The 19,214-nt window shown below is 36.6% G+C and overlaps 1 protein-coding gene across 1 annotated transcript in view; it reads right to left on the reverse strand.

Moving 5' to 3' along the window:
• Positions 1-977: 977 nt before the first annotated feature.
• LOC127851450 (potassium voltage-gated channel subfamily KQT member 1-like) overlaps positions 978-19,214 on the reverse strand; it is a 68,208-nt gene continuing 49,971 nt past the window's right edge. Inside the window, exons 9-16 of the mRNA XM_052385240.1 lie at positions 16,492-16,602; positions 15,529-15,624; positions 14,831-15,044; positions 14,495-14,564; positions 9,878-9,953; positions 9,156-9,250; positions 8,623-8,719; positions 978-5,874 (exon numbers count right to left, since the gene is read on the reverse strand). Of these exons, the coding sequence (XP_052241200.1) occupies positions 5,674-5,874; positions 8,623-8,719; positions 9,156-9,250; positions 9,878-9,953; positions 14,495-14,564; positions 14,831-15,044; positions 15,529-15,624; positions 16,492-16,602 (960 nt within the window). The 3' untranslated portion in view covers positions 978-5,673. The remainder of the gene's footprint in view (positions 5,875-8,622; positions 8,720-9,155; positions 9,251-9,877; positions 9,954-14,494; positions 14,565-14,830; positions 15,045-15,528; positions 15,625-16,491; positions 16,603-19,214) is intronic.

The raw sequence follows: 19,214 nt of genomic DNA on the forward strand, positions 1-19,214 counted from the left end.
GGAATGACAGACAGGCCAAAAACAATATGCCCCCGATCATTTGATCCGGGGGCATACAAATTTACCTAGTAAATGACACAAAAATGTCCCAGTTTTGAACTTGGCAGAGATACCTTATCATTGGAAATAAAAGACAAAGCTTCATTTAGATTTGACAAAAAATGTGGCCTCTAGAGCATTAGTAAGGTACATTTTGTTGACACATGAGTGACAATGAACAATAACAAACGTTTTGGGGCTTATAGGTTTGTTGCCACATTTTCAATAGAAAAAGGCCCTCATTGATCTGCACTATTACATTTACAAAACATTGGAAATGAGAACATCACACAATGCAATTAAAATATGTTAAAGACCATGTGGCCTACTGACAAATTGGTTATTGCAACTATTGTAAAATAATAGTACAAATGAAATGGAATCATGACTACTACAATCTTATTGACTATAACGATCAAGGTTTTGCTTCTAATGTAACAAAACAATTATATATATATATTAATGTATACAAATGTATTAGTGAAATTTATTCACATTCCTGAACTACAAATACATGTTAAATATATTCACACTTTTATGAAAATTCCTCATTGAATTAAATAAAATAATACACAAACACTAACAAAATCAACTAAACTTATTTGCAAACAATACCAATGAAGTTTGTGTTACAAGGAAATATAACAAGAGCTGTCAGAGGACAGCGCGCTCGACTATTCGAGTGCTTGACAGTATAACGTAAGCCATCATGGAGAGGGGGGGGGGTATAATGTGGGGGGGGGGGGTATAATGTGGGTGTGTGATCAAATAGATGATCTTTCAAACATAAGAAAACAAAATTGTTAATTTTTTTTTGAGGGGGGGAGGGGTTGGGGGGAGAGGGGGGGGTATAATGTGGGTGGGTGATCATTTAATAGATGATCTTTCAAAAATAAGAAGAAAAAATAATTTTTTTTTGGGGGGGGGTTGTGGGGGGTTCTGGGGGGGGAGGCGTGGGGGATGGTTTGGGTGGAGTGCATTGTGGTGTGTAAGGTAAGTGTTGTTTTGTCAAACTTAAACATAGATTTATCAATAATATGCATATTCTAAGTATAAAAGGGGCAATAATTCTGTCAAAATGCTTGATACAGTTGTCTCCTCTTGTTTATAGGTTGGGGTCATGATTGTTAACAAGTATGCAAAATATGAAAGCAATATGTCAAGGGATACAGGATATATTTGGGGTAGTATGCAAACTTTAACACAGATTTATCAATTATATGCATATTCTAGGTATAAAAGGGGCCATAATTCTGTCAAAATGCTTGATACAGTTGTCTGCTCTTGTTTATAGGTTGGGGTTATGATTGTTAACAAGTATGCAAAATATGAAAGCAATATGTCAAGGTATACAGGATATATTTGGGGTAGTACGCAAACTTTAACACAGATTTATGAATAATATGCATATTCTAAGTATAAAAGGGGCCAAAATTCTGTCAAAATGCTTGATACTGTTGTCTGCTCTTGTCTTGTTTATAGGTTGGGGTCATGATGGTCAACAAGTATGCAAAATATGAAAGCAATATGTCAAAGGACATTGAAAATATTTGGGGTACTACACAAACTTTAACATTTGCACGCAAACGGACACGGGAACACCGACGCCGGGGTGAGTAGGATAGCTCCACTATATATATTTCATATATAATAGTCAAGCTAAAAATGTTAACTATATTTGAATGTTTGCTATATTTTGTTTGCTTAAAACTTCTGTTTTTTTGTCAGAAATATCATATGGATTGGATAACTTAGTCAAACTGACATTAAGTTTAAAATCACCATTAACAAGAGCTGTCTCCATAGGATGACATATGCCCCCGATAAACGCTTTGATAGAAGTTATGAGCATTTTTCGAAACCTAAACGCATTTTTCGAAACTTAAATGCTGTCCCTAAGTTCAAGTTCAAACTTTGTGTGTGTATAGAAAGGCCTTGTCCATATACATATGCATTCCAAATATGAATGTTTCATCTGAAGCGACATAGAAGTTATGAGCATTTTTCTAAAACTAAACGCAAAGTGTGATGGACAGACAGACGGACGGACAGACGGACAGTGCGAACACTATATGCCCTCCTTCAGGGGCATAAAAAATAACGTTTATGGTAAGCATGTTTACCAATACAGCATTTATCTATTAAATACATATCTAAAGAATAAGCAGAATTGTTTGTTTTATGCTTCATTGTTCTTACTACACCAATGAATGTACATCTATAATAAACAATATCTAAATTTAAGTAAACAAGAACAAAATCAATCAAAATTGAACATGTTCAATAAAAGAATGTATATTAAAGGAACTAGTTCACAGTTTTTGTATGTATACAAAATACAAATATATTATGCTTAGAATAATCTAAATAATCAAATAAGCAAGAAAGATGTTATATAAAATATTGCCGTCCCAGAATTCAAACCGCAGACATAAAACCTTTCCCATTAAGAAGAAAAGTGAAAACAGCTATTTGCAAACAGCATAAAACCAGTACAGTCTGCGAGTAACTAGCAATCTGTTAAGGTTCAATGCTGTTTGCTGCTCATCAGTATCCAATGGTGGCAAATGAAGCCTTTACAACTTGAATCTAGTAAAGAAGGTCTTGAATTAAATGTAACTTTCTAAGGGGCTACAAATGCCTCAAAATACATATCTAAGTGAAAATGGAAGCAAAATCTAACTTTCTTCCCCTGGATCAATCAGACTTTTGAAATTATCAGGATCTTTACACCCTTTACCCCTTATAAACGCACTTTGACTGGTTTGTAGTACCTTTAAAAATCTAATTAAATGTAAATGTAAAATCTTCTTTACTAGAATACATTTTAGAGGTTTCATTTCAGACTTAAAGATACTGATGAGCAGCAAACAGCATAAAATTGGAACAGACTGCGAGTTACTTGCAGGCTTTTCTGGTGCAAAAGCCATTTTCACTTTGCTTCTGATGGAGAAAGGCTTAAACGCTTAGTTAGCAATAGACATATGTTTGCATATGTTCAATGAAAAGCATTCAAAAATGCTTTATTTTTGTTACTGAACACACACTGACTGGAGTGTTTTTAAGAAAATGATATTTTGTTATAACATTTTTATAATCTGGTACATTATTTTGCTTGTTTGAATACATTATATACACAATATGAATCTATGACTATTTTTGTGTTGTTAATTTTGATTTCATTTATCTGTGAACAAGGCATCAAAATGTGCAGCTCCATGAGATACACATGCAGGCCAAATATGAAGTAGCTATCTTCAATAATGCAAAAGTAATGGCCAATGTTCAAGTTTTACGCAAACAAACAAAGCAACAAACCACAAACAGGGCAAAATCAATATGTCCCCCACTATAGTGGTGGGTACATACAAATTATTTATGATACTAACACAAGTGACATAGCAAGAGGGCCTTGATGGCACTTAAACGCTTACCTGAGTTCACAGATTTCAATTGTTGATGACATGACCTGATTGAGGGTATGAACTTGGTAACAGAACTATACGATACACCTAAATGAACAAGAAATGTGTCCATAAAGCACTGATTCCCTCACATTCCACTCTGCTTATGTCAAGCACAAGCTGTATGTAGCCAAGGTTGACATTTGACCTCTAAGTTTGACCTTTATGGTAATCAGATAGGTGATACACATGACACTCTCCTCATTAGTAGCCATATGTACCGGTACTAAGTTGTTGTAAAAAGTTAAATTCTTAAAGAGTGAATAATAGCAAAATTTGACCTCTTACTGTGACCCTGACCTCTGAGTATGGGTTCCCATAAAGATACATGTTTTACACATGAAATGCTATATCCTCATGGTTGTCATTAGTGATAATTTATCTTATAGGATAGTGAGGAATGATAAAGTTATAGTCTGAATAAGCTGTTTAGTAGCCAAATTTGATTTTTCAAATATGACCTTAGAGGGAGACTGTTGTTACATGTAATATATGGCAAAGTAATGGCTGAGCCAGGTTGTCTCACATGCAACATAAGCTTCATATATGACTAGAGATTTTAGAGGTGTTTTCTAGGATTTGACCTAGTTTTTGGATGCATGTGACCCAGATTCAATCTCAGCATAATAAATGGCAAGATATTTGAATTTGTCATTCTATATGAACAGTACTTAAAGTAAGATCTAACTTAACACTCTACTTTTGTATTTTCCCTTTCTCTTCTTTCAAATTGACAAAAATATAAGGATTTAATTTATTAATGCTGTAAAATTATTTATCTTGAAGCATTAAATTGGAGCATGGAGCATAAATATAATTGTTGAGTTCTTTCTTCAGCAAATACGGAACAGAAAACAATTATCTAATTTGAATGACCTAGCCCTAGTGCAGTGTACCCAATAATGTTCAACGCTGACTGAAAAAGCTTTCCATTGAGCCCTTTATTTTGCACAGGTCACTTTCTGCTCTGGTAAGTAAATAAATCATAATAAAGCAATATGCATATGTAAAAAAACAATGTCAAAACCACACTATGATCTTTGAATGAAATTATCGGTTGTTTTCAAATATCAGTTAATATAGAATTATAAAAGTCTGCATAGGCTAATATGGAACAACACTTTCCCCTTTTATGGAATTTTCTGTTCAAGGAAGTGACTGGGATGACACTTTACGCACATGTATTAGAGGGACCTATTCACGTTTTGTTTAATTGACAAAATATATAAAAAAATGTTTAAGATTAGCAAATGTTTGTTAGAGTTATGGAGCATTTACTATGCTCTTAAATATTCATTATATGCATCTTTTGAGGAATTTAAAATTATAAAGCGTTACAAACGGAAAACAATTGTGTAATTTGTAAAGTTCTGTTGTTATATTTTGTGACATTATGTGGATTGCTTATATTCGGAATAAAAAACACATACATGCTATTATTAGTGAGCAAGAATGGCAAAGTGGTTTGATTGATAAACTTTTACTCCAAGGGTCAGTGGTTCCAGCCCAGGATAACATTTTTGTTTCTTTAATTTTATTTTTGTTTTCTACATGAACTTGTTACTTCTGATGTTTACATTGATCAATGTAAAGCATTTAATGACAAACTTAAAAAAAATACCGAAACTGTGAAAAAGACCCTTTAAACCATGTATGCTCAAAAAGAGTTTCATATTATGTTTGTAATTAACTATTTCAACAGTATCACAAAACATATGAGGAAGATCCTTATGATCACAACACCAAACCGCGTATCATACTCAGGGGTGGTATAACATCGAGGATATTTGTTGGTTTCGGTGGATTATAGATTTTAATTCATGAGTGATCATATATTAAATTATATTTTCATGAGTGGCGCAGCCACGAGTGAAAATATATATTTTCTATGATCACGAGTGAATTAAAATCGATATTCCACCGAAACTAACAAATTTTCTTTTTATTTTATGCTTTTTGTCAAGTGTTTCATTTCATACTGCAATAATAAGGCATCGAAAATTACATCAAAATTACATCATTATGTCAATGTTATTTGAGGAATTCCAAAAAAAACATGCATGTCTTTATTTAGTAAAGAAATACAAAACATTGTAATTTTGAACTTAAGTGAAAATATTTAAGAAATGACTTAAGATGTTTCTGGAATACCACCCCAGACCGCGTATACTCATATCTCAGTGTCCTCAGTGATTGCGAGGGATTCCTCTTTAGTTTTGACATCATCCTCAGCAATATCCGAGTGCTTTTCCAGGGAGATGGTGTCACTACATGAGACTGCTTTTCGGCCCCGGGTGTTGTGCGGTAGAGGTTTAGTGAGCTGATTAAGTAAGACAAGGGTCTGATCTAATTTTCTATCCATTTTGCATGCCTGAAAACAAAGACTCCATGTTCATTGTACACAGAAATCTTGCAGTCGCTCTTTAGATAGAATTCCTAGTATAGTTATATATTTGTATAGTTTATTATTAGTTATTATGGATACCTCTTAGATTTTTTTTTTAATGAAAGGGAGCAACAAGTCTAATACTATGGAAGCAAGAGTTATTGCCCTGGTTTCTCTGCAGCTTATTAGTGAGTTCTAACCTCTAATAGATTTCAAATTCTTCCCCAAACAAGCTATCAATATAGAAACTAAGTACAGGTAATAATTCTTAAACAAGAGCTGTTAGTAAAACATGCATGCCCCCCCCCCCCATATAGGCTGTCAGTTGTAGTGTCAGCCATTGTGTGAATATGTTTTTTGTCACTGTGACCTTGACCTTTGACCTAGTGACCTTTAAAAATTAATAGGGGTCATCTGCCAGTCATGATCAATGTACCTATGAAGTTTCATGATCCTAGGCGTGAGCATTCTTGAGTTATCATCCAGAAACCATTTTACTATTTCGAGTCACTGTGACCTTGACCTTTGAACTAGTGACCTGAAAATCAATAGGGGTCATCTGCCAGTCATGATCAATGTACCTATGAAGTTTCATGATCCTAGGTGTAAGCATTCATGAGTTATCATCCGGAAACCATTTTACTGTTTCGAGTCACTGTGACCTTGACCTTTGACCTAGTGACCTGAAAATCAATAGGGGTCATCTGCCAGTCATGATCAATGTACCTATGAAGTTTCATGATCCTAGGCGTAAGCAGTCTTGGGTTATCATCCGGAAACCATTTTACTGTTTCGAGTCACTGAGGTCTTGACCTTTGACCTAGTGACCTGAAAATCAATAGGGGTCATCTGCCAGTCATGATCAATGTACCTATGAAGTTTCATGATCCTAGGCCTAAGCATTCTTGAGTTATCATCCGGAAACCATTTTACTATTTCGATTCACTGTGACCTTGACCTTTGACCTAGTGACCTGAAAATCAACAGGGGTCATCTGCCAGTCATGATCAATGTACCTATGAAGTTTCATGATCCTAGGCCTAAGCATTCTTGAGTTATCATCGGGAAACGATTTTACTATTTCGAGTCACTGTTACCTTGACCTTTGACCTAGTGACCTGAAAATCAATAGTGGTCATCTGACAGTCATGACCAATGTACCTATGAAGTTTCATGATTCTAGGCCTAAGCGTTCTTGAGTTATCATCTGGAAACCATCTGTTGGACGGACGGACCGACAGACCAACGGACTGACATGTGCAAAACAATATACCCCCTCTTCTTCGAAGGGGGGCATAAATATTGAAGCAATTGTTGTTACTCTGGTGCACTGCACTTAAGCTAAATGAGATTTATCTACCTGAAGTTTTACATGATACCACATTTAGTTTTCAAAATGTGCTCAATACAAAGTTTTTTTTACAAACAAGAGCACCGCATAAAGGGTGCCAACGCTCGGCTGCGGGTGCATTTTTGAATAAATGAAAGCTTGTCAGAATGTTTTTTTGAGGTCACTGCAGTGCCCTTGACCTTTGACCTAGTGACCCAAAAATGGGTGTGACGTGTAGAACTCATCAATGTGCATCTACATATGAAGTTTAAAACTTGTAGTTGGAAGCACTTTGATATAAGAGCAAAATGTTAAAGTTTTAGCATGCCGGCGGATGGGGGACGACAAGAAAAGCTGGCTATAACAATATCTCGGGTTTTCTCCAAATACAGCCGAGCTAAAAATAACAAAGAGAAATATATCTGATACATGACAAGAAGTGTAATTACTCTTGCACTTTTCCCTAATAAAGTCTCTAATAAAATCTATCTACCCATGAAGTTTCAAGTTGATGCTCCATACAGTTTCTGAGATAAGGTATGAACAAATAATCCAGCATTCAGATGGCCAGACAGATAACCTGATTCAAGTTTTGTTGTAAGTTTGGGGTATCAATATGGTATTTAATATGGAAATGAAAAAACAATACACAAGTTCCACACTCAGACCTCTAGCAAGAGTTAGGTTTATTAACCCTTTTTCGCATTTTTTTTATGCATTTGTAGTCCCTTAATAAGTTTTTAACATTTAAGTTTAAAGTTTTAAATGCTTCAATTCTAACCCTTTGCTACTGATGAGCATCAAACAGCGTAAAACCTGAACAGACTGTGAGTTCTTCGCTGGTTGCAAAAGCCATCCTCACTTTGCTTCTTTTGGGAAAAAGGGATAACTCATGAGGTTGAGACAGTTTCAAAATAGGATGCAGAAGAACTGCATTATGGGTAATGGTGAATATTCAATTTGGGTTGCAGGTTAGCAACCATGTGATCCTTTGAAAAAATAGTCTCTATAGGCAAATGATTGCAAGACAAAGCCAGGAATTAACCAGCAATAGAAAGGAAAAATGTATAAGCAGTAAAAAAGATAAAGTAATTATATAAAGTTCTATTTGAATCCATTAAATACTTTCTTAGAAGTGCAACACACAAGAAGTGGAACAGACTCACAATTAAGTGCAATTTTTTTCGATGATAAAAATCACACATGAACAACTTTTTGTCTTAAGGAACATTGCATGCAAGTGTGAATGTTGTACAATGACAGGTGAAGGTAACTTGTCCCTATAAATCTGCATGGACAGACAGACTGGCAGAGAGATCAACCATGTGTGTGTTTTGAGTGGTTGGAGCAAAGAATCATTTTACCCCAAACTCCAATCACATTGTTGTTCTATAAATGTTTACCTGATGCTCAATCACTTCTAAGCGGGCGCTGATAGTAACTCTGTCTTTTTCGCGTGCATTTCCTACATAACTTGGTTTTCCAAGTGTTTGGTCCAGCCTGTAAAAATAAATATTAAACATATTTTGTACATATTTACTAAATCATATTGTGGGGTTCATGGATCCTGATATACATGAATTGTGATTAACTTTAGAATAGTTCATTTAAACCTAAACCTAACCCCCCTAAAAAAACTTTAAAAAAAAATTGTCTACATAGAGCTCAACTGTCAATGCCCCAATCACAAGTTTTAATTTCAGACAAGCCAAAAAACGTGTTAGCTAATTTTGTACATATTGAGCTGAACTGTCAATGTCTGAATTAGAGTTAAATTTTCATACAAGCCTCACAACTATTCAGCTATGTTGATGGATATAGAGCTGAACAGTCAATGCCTCAATCATGAGTATAGTTTTCAGACAAGCCACACAAATTGTCAGCTCAATCCCAGATCAAGAGCTCAGAAATCAGGCCTAGGATACTAGTAACTGACCTGCGTTGGAGCTCCTTGATCCTCACCATCATATTGAGGTGACCCTGCGAGTACTGCTCGATCACATCACGAACATCGTAAGGTTTACGTGCTTGCTGCAGGTAGAAGACAGTGGGCTTATCAGCCATACAGGTATACACAGTTTTTGTTGTTGTTAAATTTAACCCTTATTGTTTATATACACATCAGACGTGTCTGAGGTCCCTTAAGAAAATCAAATTATAATACAGACCTTTCTTGCTTAATTCAAGTTTTAAAGCCTTCATTTTCAACCTTTATATACTGATCAGCAGAAAACAGCATAAAACCAGAACAAACTGCGAGTTACTAGCAGGCTGTTGTGGTCTGATGCTTGTTGCATATAGCCATTTTAATTTGGCTTTTTAGAAGGAAACAGTTAAGGTTAGGTTAATAACAAGCTAGTTGCATCTTTATTTGAGTCTTTCACTTCAGGTCTTATAAATTTTTTAATTTTATTTTTTGAGTTAACAAAAGGTTCATAAGGGATGAAAATAAATAAGTTCAATAAAAACTGGTCAATAATTGGTTTAAGTATGCCTGTAATTGTTAACCTAAATTGATTTTTGCAACATGCCAATAAATTATCAATATTATATGCTTAATATTATCATTTTCATATTATTATAAGTTTCTGTGTGAAAACTCTTTACCCTATTGACAGTATGTTGTAACACAGAATTCTACATAATGTCTAAATTTACCTGAAATTTTCTTCTTGCTACAAAAAATTTGATTTTTCGTATCACCCGAAGCATGCTTTTTTGAGATTCTGTTAATCTAAAAAAGCAAACAATGCAAACATAAAATCATCATCCTAAAATATAAAAGTAACAAATCTTATTGCTTTGATGCAAGATGATTTTTATGCATGGTGATTGTTTTTGTAAATTGTGATTGTCTTATGCATGGTGATTGTTTTTATGCATGGTGATTGTTTTTATGCATGGTGATTGATTTTTATGCATGGTGATTGTTTGTATGTATGGTGATTGTTTTTATGCATGGTGATTGTTTTATAAGTATTAGTCTTGTTTTTGATGCATGGTGATAGTGTTATGCATGATGATTGATTTTCAAGCATTATGATTGTTGTTTGTGCATGGTGATTGTTTTTATGCATGGTAATTATTTTTATGCATGGTGATTGTTTTGCAAGTAAAATGAGTGTTTTTTTAAGCATGATGATTGTTTTTAAAGTTTTATGATCGTTTTTATGCCTGGTGATTGTTTTATGCATAGTGATTTTTTTATGCATGGTGCTTTTTTCAAGTATTATGAGTGTTTTTATGCATAATGATTTTTTTACAAGTATTATGTTGTTATTTTTTATGCATGGTGATTGTTTTGTAAGTATTATAAGAGTTTTTTATGCATAGTGAGTGTTTTCATGCATGGTGATTGTTTTACAAGTATCACAGGTGTTTTTTTATGCATAATAATTGTTTTTAAAGTATAACAAGTGTTTTGTATACATGGTGATTGTTTTTCAAGTATTACTAGTGCTTTAAATGCATGATGATTGTTTTTCGAATATTATGAGTGCTTGTTTTTGCATGGTGATTGTTTTCAAGTATGATGCGTGTTTTAATGACGGGTGATTGTTTTTGACAATAGAGGATATGAGGAGATCATGGGAAAGCAAGGGTTAAGCGAGATGGACGACAACAGGGAGAGATTCGCCGACTTGTGCGCCACAAGTAACCTGGTCATCGGAGGAAGTGTTTTCCACCACAGAAGGATACACAAGGCAACTTGGGTGTCACCAGACCCGTCAACGGAGAACCAGATTGACCACTTGTGCATCGCAAGGAGTTTTTGTTGCTCTCTTCAGGATGTACGTGTCAAGCGAGGAGCAGACGTGGCTTCGGACTATCATCTCCTTGTCATCCCATTGAAACTAAAGCTGAAGAAGAGTTGGACAGGGGGGCCCAACCAACGCCAATGGTACAACACTGCCACTCTGAAAGACACCTGGAAGCAAGAAGAGTTCAAGGTCACTCTCTCCAACAAGTTCTAGGTCCTAGAGGAGCTGCTTGAAGAAGGGACGATAGAGAAGAAGTGGCTGAACGTGAAAGAAGCAGTGACTTCAACATGCCAAGAAGTACTGGGCCGCAAGTGTTACACCCACAAGGAGTGGATTTCAGCAGAGACGCTTCAGAAAGTTGAGGAAAGACGAGAAAAGAAGGCAAGTGCAAACAACAGCAGAACACGAGCCGCAAAAGTGAAAGCACAAGAAGAGTACACCGAAGCAAATAGGATCATCAAGCGAAGTATCAAAGAAGACAAGAGGAACTACCTAGAGACGCTTGCAACAGAGGCGGAAGAGGCAGCTTATCAGAACAGAACTAAAGATCTGTACTCCATCACCAAGAGATTAGCAGGGAAGTTTGCCAAGCCAGAGAGGCCAGTAAGGGACAAAAACGGAGGAGTAATACCAGATGATGAAGGGCAGAAGAAGAGGTGGATTGAGCACTTCCAGGAGCTTCTCAACAGGCCAGCCCCTGTGAACTCACCGGAGATTCTGCCAGCTACGAGCGATCTGCCAATCAAGTGCTGCACTCCCACAAAGGAAGAGATCAGCAGCGCCATCAAACAATTGAAGAATGGCAAATCTGCAGGACCTGACAGCATACCGGCAGAAGTGCTTAAGGCTGACATGGACACCAGTGTGGACCTACTACACCCGCTCTTCAGCAAGATATGGGAAGAAGAAGAAATCCCAACAGAGTGGAAAGAGGGTAACCTCATCAAGCTTCCCAAGAAAGGCGACCTCAGTTCCTGCTCCAACTACCGAGGAATCATGCTGTTGTCCATCCCAGGAAAGGTGTTAAATCGCATCCTACTGAACCGAATGAAAGACACAGTAGACCCGCATCTCCGTGACCAACAAGCAGGCTTTCAAAAGGAGAGATCATGCACGGATCAGATCGCAACCCTGCGCATCATTCTCGAACAATCCCTGGAGTGAATTCGCTGTTGTATGTCAACTTTATTGACTATGAAAAGGCGTTCAACAGCGTTGACCGGGAGTCCCTTTGGAGACTTCTGAGACACTACGGAGTGCCAGAAAAGATAACCAACATCATCAGGAAGTCTTATGAGGTAATGACTTGCAGAATTGTTCACGGCAAACAGCTCACGGATGCCTTTGAAGTGAGAATTGGTGTGAGGCAAGGCTGTTTACTCTCACCTTTCCTGTTCCTGCTGGCCATAGACTGGGTAATGAAGACATCAACGGAGCAGAAGCAGAATGGAATTCAGTGGAAAATCTGGGAACAGTTGGAAGACCTCGACTTTGCTGATGATTTGGCTTTTCTCTCCCACACCCAACAACAGTGCAGGAAAAGACAAACAAGGTATCAGAAAACTCAGCTAGACTGGGCCTCACCATCAACAAAGGGAAGAGCAAGGTGTTCAGGACCAACGCATCAAAAAACACACCCATCACAGCCCAAGGCGAGGCACTGGAGGAGGTGGACAGCTTCACCTATCTCGGCAGCATTCTAGACAACCAGGGAGGAACGGATGCAGATGTCAGAACCCGCATCAGTAAAGCACGAGCAGCCTTCCATCAGCTGAAGAACATCTGGGGATCCAGCATATTTGGCATCATCACCAAGATTAGGCTCTTCAATACCATCGTGAAGCCGCTACTCCTCTATGGAGCAGAGACCTGGAGAACCACTGTCACCACCATAAAGAAAATACAGGTCTTCATCAACACCTGCCTCAGGAAGATCCTCAAGATCCGCTGGCCAGACAAGATCTCCAACGAAGAAATATGGAGAAGAACAAACCAGCAGCCAGTTGAAGAAGACATCGTTCAGAGACGTTGGAGGTGGATAGGCTACACCCTTCACAAGCCTGCATCCAATACGACAAGGCAATCCTTCACATGGAACCCCCAAGGGAAAAGGAAGAGAGGGCGGCCTAGAAACACCTGGCGCTGTGACCTGGATACAGATGCTAAGCAGATGGGCCAAACATGGGGGCAGCTTGAGAGACTCGCCCAGAACCGAGACGCCTGGAGGAAGCTGGTTGGCGACCTATCTCCCAGATGGGACCACAGGCGAAGATGAGATGCAATGATTGTTTTTGATGCATGATGATTGTTTTTTATGCATGGTGATTTTTTTTAAGTATGATGATTGTTTTTGATGCATGATGATTGTTTTTTAAATATTATGAGTGCTTTTTTGCATGGTGATTGTTTTAGATGAATTATTATTGTTTTTGATGCATGAAAATCATTCGGCTTTATTTAAATTGTTGTTGCTCTTAATTTTTTAAACAGTTTTTAACTACACATTTAGAGCATCAACTATTAAATAACAAAATATATCTAAGATTTTTCATATAACACAAATGACATGTTCTTTGTGCAACTATTTCCAACATGAAATAATTGCAGAATCAAAGCAACAAACATTCAAAACCTAAAAATAATTGTCAAATTTCATGCGTTCTAATAACATTTTACTGACTTAAAATTAAAAGTTCTATAAAGCTATAGCTACTATGGTTTAAACAAAAAATGAAGGTTTAAATACTTCTACTTGCATTAAACTGTGCTCTTTTTTTTAACAATCGGGAACAAACCCTGTGTTGATAAACAACCAAATAAATGCAAAAAAAGACCAGATGCTGTGCTCTGCATTGTAAAAGCTATCAGTAAATAAACCACTCTTTATCATTTTTGAGGTGTTGCACCTGAACCTCATTGGACAAATTCCCTACTCTTGACTAACTTCCAATTCATCAGAAATCTCTGTTGTTTATTGGCTGATATACAATAAGAAATATAAAAATATCAGTATTTCTTAAATGAGTCTCGCTCAGGGAAAACAGGGCTTAATGCATGCGTGTAAAATGTAATTCCAGGTAAGCCTTTGCTTGCCTTAGCACAGGCTAAGAGGGGATAAAACTGGCCGTCTAAACTGAATTTTCATTTGGAGACTTCCTCTAAACAAATAATTCCATTAAAGCGGAAAGTGGCATCCCTGATTAGCCTGTGAAGACTGCACAGAGTAAATCTGGGCGACATTTTATGCACCAGGGCCAAAACACCAACTTTGGGAAAAGGGCAACAGCCTTTTTTGGGGGGAAAAGACAGCATTTTCTGGTTTGGGGGAATGAAAAATACTGAGGTAGATTGGAATTTTAGAGAAAAATGCATGATTTTAAAGACATTTCTGTACGGAAAAGGGCCTTTTTGGTTAAGGGGAAGAAAAGAGGCCCCTTGCGACGAAGGATTTTTCATGTGCACATGTATTAAGCTCTGTTTTCTAGAGTGGCATTCATCTACTGATTGTACATACTGATAAGGCTTTGACACCGGGTGATATTCCATATCATCACCATCATCATCCCCTGCATCTGTGCCTTGACCTAATGTTAGAGAAAACACATTTATATGAAGTAGATGAACACAATATTGGTTAATGGTTATCCACTGTATAAAAAGACCCCCTTCATTTCAGACCCAAAATGTGTGATTTGTTTTCTTATTTTGCATTCTTTTAAAGCAGATTTTGATGAGGATGAAATGATAGACTCTTATATCTTGTCTCCCTTATCCAGATACTAGGGGATAAAACAACACAATCAAAATTTACTTAATAAAAACATATGCGAAAAACAACAACAATTCCAACCTTCACTTCTCAAAGCTGGCTGACTTTCCCTATGGTTCAACTTATGTGCGGAAAGTCTGCGTGTGAGCAAGCTGGCGCGCTTCGCCATTCTAGACAGAGGGTTGTTCACGCCACCACTGGAGGTGAACAGGTGCGAGTGGTGATGACTCAGATGAGCTCTCCACGTGGCTTCAGACCGGAAGCTTGGCTCGGCCGCGTGGCAACGCCACATACTCTGAAATACATTGTCATGGAATCATTTTTGATGAACTTGGATTCTGAGAAAGTTTTATCACGATTTGATATAAAATTTGGTCTCTAGAGAGGTAACAAGCTAAAAGTGACATCACACACCACATGATCCCAGACATAAGGTGGTCAAAAGATTTTACCTTTGTGCTCAGGTGAGTTAAAAAATAGTCCCTAGTCAGACTTGGGAGAATATTATAAGGAATGAATTTTCAGAGATTTTAAATATTTCATCACTTATCAATAAATAAACTTGTTGTTAAACATTTGGTCCATGCTCTGTGAAAAGGGGGTTTGATGCATGTGCGTGAAGTGTCATCCCAGATTAGCCTGTGCAGTCTGCAAAACTCAAAAAAGACTACACATGCTAATCTGGGATGACTTTTTAAGCAACTGCATTAAACACCTTTTTCATAGAGCACGCCTCATTTGTCAGGTTTATAAAAACGGGTCCTGCTTGCCAGCCATACCTGTATAAGTGAGGCTGCCGTGGGTATCTGTCTGTTGAAGTGCTTCTGTCGTTGCTTTTGCTGCACTTTTAAGGCAAATCCTGAGCCCAGAATACCCTAAAACATGGATAGAGGCAACATTGAACAAGCGATGTGTTTGTGAAACACTATGTCCCCATATATTTGACCTTTGACCTTGAAGGATGACCTTGACCTTTCACCACTCAAAATGTGCAGCTCCATGACATACACGTGCATACCAAATATCAAGTTGCTATATTCAATATTGCAAAAGTGTACATAAAATGAGCAATTTTACCCATATATTTGACCTTTGACCTTGAAGGATGACCTTTATCTTTCACCACTCAAAATGTGCAGCTCCATGTAATACACATGCATGCCAAACATGAAGTTGCTATCTTCAATATTGCAAAAGTTATGGCAAATGTTAAAGTTTGCACAAACAAACCAACCAACAGACAGGGCAAAAACAATATGTCTCCCACTATAGTGGTGGGAGACATAACAATTTATTCATTTGTCTTCTATAATAAATTTTGTAAGTCAGTTTCTTAAGCTTGAGAAAATGGCAAAATGTGCATGGATGGGAACCTTGTGAAATACACTTTAGCCAAAAAATTAATTACGCCATAATTTATATCCAAAACAAAATTGACTTAAAGAACATGACTAGATGAGGATGATTTCGGCATAAACTTAAGTCAGCAAAGACTTTAACCTTTGCCTTTCTGAGAGACATTTTGAGGTGTTTGTAGTTCAATAGAATCCAATTAAAATGAAAGACTTTTCTTAAGTTTTATAGGCTTTATTTCCAACCCTAAGATAATGATGAGCAGCAAACAGCATAAGACCTAAACAGACTGCAAGTAACTTGCAGGCTGTTATGATTTGATGCTTGTTGCATATTGCCTTTTTTACTTTGTTTTTTTAATGGGAAAGAAACAGGGGCAGATAACTTACAGCTGGAAGAGCGAAGAATGATATTGCAAAGACAGAGAAACATGAGGCTACAATGCGACCCATCCACGTCTGGGGAACTGTGTCTCCATAACCGATCGTTGTAACTGTTATCTAAAAATTAGAAATAATATCTAGGTAACCAGAAATTGAACAATTGTTATATAGACTTTGGCCTGAATAAATTGGGGTTAGAAATCAAAATAAAAAGACAAATATTCTTACAAATGTATAATGTTTTCTATGTAATCACAGAGAAAGACAAAACACAGAATGATTTAAAAAAAATTGTCCATAGTACTTAACATTCCTGTCAAGAACAATAAAAGATTTACATATTGCCAATACCTAATCCATGAATCATCTGGCTCAGTGTTTGTTCTTGAATTTTGTTTTGTGACTGTTAAAAAAACCCAATGAAGTTGCTTATGTCACTCAAGATGACATACTTAGGCATAGTATACCACTTTTTCGACCTGTTCAGCCATTATTTTATAATTAATAACTGCAGACATTTTCTCAACAATCTAAGCTAATATCTTCAGCCCATTCAATAAAATTACAGTATTTATTAATGATAAGTAGCAATTTTTACTTTGCTTTTTTGCTTCCTTCATGTTTATGTGTGCAACTTTTTATAATCAGAAGCTGTGGTCACTGAGCTTAATACAAAAGCAAAAATATTTGTAACAGGCTCATTCAGAGCAAATACAGGAAAAATAAGAGATGTGTTTATGAAACACTATGTCCCCCCCCATAAATATGACATTTGACCTTGAGGGATGACCTTGACCACAACCTTTTACCACTCAAAATTTGCAGCTCTATGAGATACACATGCATGCCAAATATCAATTTGCTATCTTCAATATTGCAAATTTTTACCTTTGACCTTGACCTTAAAGGATACCTTAACCTTTCACCACTCTAAATGTGCAGCTCCATGAGATACACATGCATGCCAAATATCCAGTTGCTATCTTCAATATTGCAAAAGTTATGGCCAATGTTAAAGTTTGACGCAAACAAACCAACAAACAAACCAACAGACAGGGCAAAAACAATATGTCCCCCAGTCTAGACTGAGGGACATAAAAAAACATTTTTATTTAAGACATAAACATTAGGGCTGTAAAGATACATTCGAATATTTGAATTACTCGAATACGGCTGTGGACAAATCGTATTTGTTATTTGCCCCCTCCCGAACTGAATATTTGACGAATATGAACAACGTGGTTTCGAGTTTGAAAGTTTAATCATCTCATCTTAGCTTACAAATGAAGGTTCATAAAATAAACCCCTATATTTAAATGTTCTTCTCCTTATTCCGGCGTTTTTCATCATGTTTATCCCACCCACTATGTTACACAGTGAGATTATCAACAAAATGGAGGGCACAGGTTGAATATTTGAGTTGAAGTCAGAATTTATGGAGTAATGAAAACTATTTCTTGTTCAATACTTTTCCTATTGCCACACAGTTTTTATTCAATATATCAAATGAGCACATGTTAGATAGGTGACATTGAAATATCATCTACATCACCTATCTGGCATATGCTCACTAAACAAATGTGAATGGGTACTGTCACTAATGTGTCAACTGTCGACACTTAAGTGTTCTACTCAAGGATTTTATTGGTACTAGTCATGTTTCAAAACTGTGTTCAAAGTTTAAGCAGTTCTAGTCAGTGTTTTGTGATTTCAAAGTGTTATATTACATATTTTCAGTATGCAATGATACTCTGTTACTCAATTAATCAAATTGACAAATACTCATAGTTTCATACTATATAATGTCATGTCAAGTTGTCAGTATTACTTTTGTTATTTGAAATTCATATTCGCGAATAAATATTCGTATTCGCCACCCTGTATTTGTGATACGTATCGTATTCGTCACCTAGTGTATTCGTTACAGCCCTAATAAACACACAGCTGAATGCTGCCATTTTGTTAACAAGTTCTAAAGTGTTGATTTTGTCTTAGAAACTGATGAAGATCTGTACATGCCCTTTCTAATCCACTGCTTTTGGACCACATGAATTTCCAAATAAATCCAAACTGATGAACATTGATTGACATTCAAATTCACAAGAATATGATTTTTTTTTTAAAGTTGCTATTTCTTAATGATGGAACAAATGGCATTTCTAAACAAGTTAATTTGTATAGTCAAAACAGACTTTCGCCAAGGAGGGTGTATCGTAATTTATTTGCACACAAATAGCAATTGAAATCATTCAGAAAAATATGCATGATATAGCAAACATACATGTAAAACAGGTCTGTAAATGTCAGAGGAGGGGCTGGAGTCAATAATCGCTACAGTCTAAAATGGCCATAGGGCTTTAGCAAGTATCGATCACTGCAGAAACTCCAACATAAATTAAGATATTCCTATAAAATTAAGGCATTCATATATATAAGCCACGTCATGCAAAAATAGGTCTTACGATATGTATATATATGTAGGCAGCAAAGCCCTGTTCTCTTATGAGGCCATAAAACCTTGCATGATTTAACAGTGGACAATGTACCTCCAGACCAGACTGCCCTATTGCACAGGTTGATCTGAAGCTACCCTGGCAGTTTCTGGCATGAGACCCATTTTCGCATGAGGTGATTAAATATATATGAGCCATGCTTTATGAAAAGGGGGTTTAATGCATGTGGGTAAAGTGTCTTCCCAGATTAGCCTGTGCAGTCTGCACAGGCTAATC

This window comes from Dreissena polymorpha, chromosome 11, assembly GCF_020536995.1.
Source record: "Dreissena polymorpha isolate Duluth1 chromosome 11, UMN_Dpol_1.0, whole genome shotgun sequence".
Lineage (NCBI taxonomy): Eukaryota > Metazoa > Mollusca > Bivalvia > Myida > Dreissenidae > Dreissena > Dreissena polymorpha.